The following is a 6,000-nucleotide window of genomic DNA, read 5'->3' as shown; positions in this document are numbered from 1 at the left end:
GCCTTCTTCCCATAGGGCACCTTGGTGCCATCTCCTCCCCAGATAAGTGATGCACACACACACCCGGCCATCCAGGTAATGATGTAAAAGAAAAAGTGATTCATCAGACCAGGCCACCTTTTTCCATTACTCCACAGTCCAGTTCTGATCCTCACAAGCCCATTATAGGTGCTTTCAGGCATGGACAGGGGTCAGCATGGGCACTCTGACTGGTCTGCAGCTACGCAGCCTCATACACAGCAAGCTGCGATGTTCTGATCCTTTTTCTATCATACACAGCATTAACTTTTTCAGCAATTTGTGCTATAGTAGCTCTTCTGGGAGATCGGACCAGACAGGTTAGCCTTCGCTCCCCACGTGCATCAATAAGCCTTGGACACCCATGACTCTGTTGGCGGTTCACTGGTTGTCCTTCGTTGGACCACTTTTGTTAGGTACTAACCACTGCATACCGGGAACACCCCATGAGACCTGCCGTATTTAATATGCTCTAACCCAGTCGTCTAGGCATCATTACTTGACCCTTGTCAAAGTCGCTTAGGTCCTTACACTTGTAGCAAGATAATCAATGTTATTCACTGTCGGGGTATTTGTGATGTTTTTAGTGATTCTAATGCGTATTGTTGGTTGATACTGTATTTTCAGTATTCTTGTAAGATGTGAGCGGCTCAGCAATCCCAAACATAAAGAATAAAAGTCAGCAAGAGCATCTTTTCTCACTCACCATCTTTCAGCGACAGTCAACGTCAATCCAGGGTAGACGTCATGGAGACAACCAACGCCAGACTCAAAGTTCCAAAATGTAATACAGCAACATGACACAGTTACAATGAGTTACAGTAGAGACCAGCTAGATAGATAATGAATGGGATGGCAGTGACTGTGGTATTAGAGTGAAAGTTGAATCTGTTTGAGCAGTGTGTGTAGATGAGGGGGTGAGACAGCTGGACAAACTAAAAGACTAAAGCGCGGCTGCATCGCTCCATCTGCTATTTATCCCAAATAGAATTGTGGGTAATTTAAGAATGTGATAACCGCAATGAAAATAGACCAACTTACAATAACCTGATTGCAAAAAAAGTTACAATAACATGGTTGCATAAGTGTGCATACCCCTTAGCTAATACTTTGTGAAAGCACAGAGTCTACCAATGTAGCACATCTTGATTTGGCCATTTTATACCACTTTAGATCGATCAAATCGCGAGATCTTGTGCACAGCCATCTTCAAGTCACTTCACAGGTTTTGGATAGGATTTAGACCTGGGCTCTGACTGGGCCAGTCTAAAATGTTGATCTTCTTCTTCTGAAGCCATTCTTTTGTTCCATTCCATTGTTGACTTGGATTTGTGCTTTGGGTCATTATTGTGTGGTAAGTTTTTCCTTCATCTTCAGCTGTCTAACAAAGGCCTGCAGGATTTAGAGCCCCAGTCCCAGATGAAGAGAAGCAGCCTCATAACATGATGCAACCACCACCATGCTTCATTGTGGGTATGATATTCTATGGGTGATAAGCTGTTTTGCTTTTGCACCAAACGTTTATGCAACGCTTATGCCCCAAAACTTCTACCTTGATCTCATCAGACCATAACACATTTTGCCACATGGTTTGTGGTGATTTAGGCAGGCTTAGATTTTTATTAATTTTTCTGCAAGAAAGGGCTTGTTGTCACATGCAGGGAGTGACCAATACATGTGGCAGATATTAATGTCCTGTAATTTTGCTCTTGGCAGCCTCCCTGAAAATGTTCATCTTTCTTTCATCTATTTTGGAAGGACATCCTGTTCTTGGTAATGTTACTGTGGTGCCCCATTTTCTCCACTTGTTGATGATGGCCTTCACGGTGTTCCATGGTACATCTAATGTTTTAGAAATGTTTTTGTAGTCCCTCTCCTGATCAATACCTTTCAACAGTGAAATCCTCTATAAGCTCTTTGTGGACCATGGCTTCAGAAGATGCCAAGACAGGCCTACAGAAATAGCTGATCTATACTTGGGGTTAATCAGAATCACTTCATTGGTGACAGGTGTATGATAACAACTTTTGAACATGAGTTTGAATGTGATTGGTCAATTCCGAACGCAGTCACCTGCCCCATTATTTGCTATATCAAATTAATGGTGGAAAAAGATCCACTATAACTACATAAATGAAAATAGCATATAGGGGGGGGGGGTGATGGAGAGGTTGTTTAGGGGTAAATATTACAAAAAAGAGGATCCAAAAGCTTTTCAGAAGGAACATCTGTGAAATTTTCTATCTATTTTAAGCGAGGGTAAGCAAACAGTAAATGCTGAACTTAACTTTATGCAAAACACTTCCACTAATCTTCAGCTAAGCTGCTGAAAATAAGATAACATGCTCTCCCCCCCTGCAAAGTGGAAATGAAGTCATTTCTAATCATGGCAACTCCACCACTGTTTCCTGTATCAACTGAAGGTGAGACGGCGGAGCACGCATGTTTCAAACACCACAACGGATGTCAATATATAACAATGAGCATATGATTGATTGTCTTCACTTCCTATACAACACAAGATGGCGAGTTTGAAAAGTAAAATCGGGGTAATACAAAGCGTTCCTTGGTGTTATGTTATCTTGATTTTTAATAACAATCCTCATTAATAATGTACAGAAAATCTGAAAACTGAAACATGAAAATTAAGCACAACTCAGCAATGTTAATGACAATCAAACTTAATAAACAAATTAGATTCAGTAGTGAGGAATATAGTTAGCCGCTCGCATTGACACTGCAACAACTAGAATGAATATCAGTGGAATAGGGGAATAGTTAGTAAGACTTTACATGAACCTTGAATCATGTCATAAATGTGTCATTGAAGATGTCATATACAGTTGCGCCCAAAAGTTTGCATACCCCTTGCAGAATCTGCTAAATCTTAATACTGTTAACTAAATAAGAGGGATTATAAAAATCCCATGTTCCTGTTTTTTTTTTATTTAGTCCTGTCCTGAATAAGCTATTCCACATAAAAGATGTTTACATATAGTCCACAAGACAAGATAATAGCCGAATTTATAAAAATGACCCCGTTCGAAAGTTTACATACCCTTGATTATTAATACTGTGTGTTGTTACCTGGTTAATCCATGACTTTTTTGTGTGTTGTGATAGTTGTTCATGAGTCCCTTGTTTGTCCTGAGCAGTTAAACTGCCCACTGTTCTTCAGAAAATCCTCCAGGTCCTGCACATCCTTTGTTTTTCCAGCGTAGTCTGCATATTTGACCCCTTTCTAACAACGGCTATATGATGTTGAGATCCATCTTTTCACACTGAGGATGACTGAGGGACTCGTACACGACTATTACAAAAGGTGCAAACATTCACTGATGCGCAGGAAGGCAACACAATACATTAAGAACCAGGGGGGTGTAAACTTTTGAACAGGATGATCAGAGTAAATTGTTTAAAGATCTTTTTTTTTCCATTTATGCGAAGGAATAAGAAATTGCGATCACTGGTAAATCGCTGTCGTATAAAACAGCATACCACTTTATTATTATTCCATATCAGCATGAGATTTATTTTTTTATTCCTTACTTGTGACAAATTAATGTTATTTACAGACTTAAACGTTCACCATCGTGACAATCAGTGTAACTTTAACCAGTCCCTCCAGGACTTCGTGATTTTGCGACCGCAGAAATGAACGCAAAATCAAGCAAACTCTGCAATATTCGGAGGAGCTTGCAATTATTCAAAATGACTGTAGATTTGGACCAAAAAGTGTCGTGTGACGTCATCACAACGTGCATTCGGTCAAAGCCCGCTTCGATTCACGTGCATTGAACACGAGTACCGCTAAAAGGTCTCATATACCAACAAACATCACCGTGAAAGACAAAACGATTTCGTGCCATTGCAATTTCGTTAATTCAAGTAGTTTTCCGCAAAAAAAATAAATAAATAAAGCACAAAAAACTCCGCAAGTTGCATTGCAAATTTTGAAAAAAAAAAACTGGCAGCAAAATCAAGCATTTTTGGCCGCAACAATAAAAAAAAAACTTCAGCGAACTCCTGTACAGACTGTTTAACATTGTACTGTTCATGTACATGTCATGCCTTTTGTTATAATCAGAATACAATGGAAACGTGATACTCATGTCATGGCAGCTCATGGTTATGTTACTCTTACGATGCAGGGTTCAAGTGTTACTTATTTATATCCTGGTTTTTGCGGTATATACAGATTAAACAGGAAGTCCTTAGCATAGTGAAAGTGAAAAGATAAATGCACTATATTTAGTATAATATGCATGTGTAGTGCTGTATTGTGGTAGCAACAGTATAATTTTAGATGCATGTAGTCTAGAACTGACTCATAGCTAAATTAATACTCTTCTTTAAATACTTTACATTCATCAGCCGTTCATCCAAACCGAGTTGAAACAATGTCGCCAAAACAAGGCGTACACGTTAAAACAGGGTGTTTAATAATAAAACAACCCCACTACTGGATCTCTGCGTGCAGCCATCTTGAGCGAAGCAAACGGTGGTGCAGGCCTCAGGAAGTGGTGAAGCATCATGTCAACGCTGAGACTTAACAAGCAATGAAAAGTCTGCATCTACCACGTGAGTCAATCGCACTTCCTCTAAATGATACTCATTCTCTCACACACGCATTCTTCTCTTTTACTGTCCCACCATCTCTGACCGTGGGATTATCTAAAGACAGCACCGCGGCCATATCATCAGATGAGCAGGTAAGGACGGATTTTATTTCGCCAGGCGTCATTGGAGTGACTTTATCAGCTGGACAATGGTGAAAATTGGAAGATGGAGAAATCTCATGAGATGTAGATGGTTAGATTTCAGATGAATTAGTTTTTTTTTTTTTCCTGCAGGCCTTCCTGAGCGGTTAGGGCTGGTTTAGTGGCCAGAAAATATAGACCGAGACATATTATTTAGTTTTATATCATGATAGAGATATTTCAGCTTAAATATTACAATGAAGCAGTTGCAATAACAGAATTAATAAAAAAAATAATAAAAACAAAATGATAAACCTGATAACATTTTGCTAGGGTTTGTTCTACATTTCACTGTATTGTGTTGTAATAATAAAAAGTGATGTAAACATATAAAAAGTGTTCAACAGTGGAAAAACACTGCAATAATTTATGTGCCATCTCACATCTTGAATTAAAATATAACAAGACTCTATGTTCGGCTGGCACTCGACTTCCGTTACCCCTTTTCTCAAGTGATTTATTTATTTCCTGTTGTTTCAAACTGTTACTATGCAGCGACAGGACAAGATTCTTGTGTGTGCTTTGTGGGTGTAAGAGTAAGGATTTCCTCACATTTTACACTGCAAACTTTCCATAACTGGAGTTGTAAACATCTCTTATGTTGCATTTAGACCAACATGACTGTCAGTTTTGGGCTATTTGTACGTCAGTGTTTCCATTTATTGACCAATTGCTCCTAACTAACCATTGTTAACTGGCCTCGTGTTCTTGGTGATTGGCTCTTACAGATAAACGATTACCGTCAGCATTAATACAGTCTGCAATAATAATAAATAATACTTTAACCCCTTAAAGTCTTGTCTTGATTTTCATCTTACACCATTTTAGTCATCAGCTAATATGAATTACTCAGTAACTACTGTAGATCTAACAGGAAAAGTCATATGTTTACTGGGTGTAAATTTTAGCAACTAATCATGGAGACTCATTTATGAAATCTGCAAATAACTACTAGGAACATGTTAAAGGATTAGTTCAGAACATATTAAATCATCTATTTAAGTAAACGTTAGTATATTGAATGTAGAACTAAAGCTAGACCTAATAGAAAGTAATCGTATATGCCTAATAACTGAATAATACCCCAGGAAATATGAGTTATAATAAAATTATAACTAACTGCACAGCCTAATTCACAAATAAGTTAAAGGTGAACTATTAATCTAAGCATATGTATTGCTTTGTGTTTCTGTAACTGTAACCAATCATTTATTTTTTTCAA

General features: G+C 38.4%; 1 protein-coding gene across 1 annotated transcript in view; it reads left to right on the top strand.

The window, feature by feature from the left end:
- Positions 1 to 4,273: 4,273 nt before the first annotated feature.
- The window catches only part of arhgap15 (Rho GTPase activating protein 15), a 48,520-nt gene continuing 46,793 nt past the window's right edge, over positions 4,274 to 6,000 (top strand). Inside the window, exon 1 of the mRNA XM_053626497.1 lies at positions 4,274 to 4,730. Coding sequence (XP_053482472.1) covers positions 4,723 to 4,730 — 8 coding nt within the window. The 5' untranslated portion in view covers positions 4,274 to 4,722. The remainder of the gene's footprint in view (positions 4,731 to 6,000) is intronic.

This window comes from Ictalurus furcatus, chromosome 6 (assembly GCF_023375685.1).
Source record: "Ictalurus furcatus strain D&B chromosome 6, Billie_1.0, whole genome shotgun sequence".
NCBI classification, from domain to species: domain Eukaryota; kingdom Metazoa; phylum Chordata; class Actinopteri; order Siluriformes; family Ictaluridae; genus Ictalurus; species Ictalurus furcatus.
Note: the sequence above shows the minus strand (reverse complement) of the source record. Positions and strands in the feature narration are given on the sequence as shown.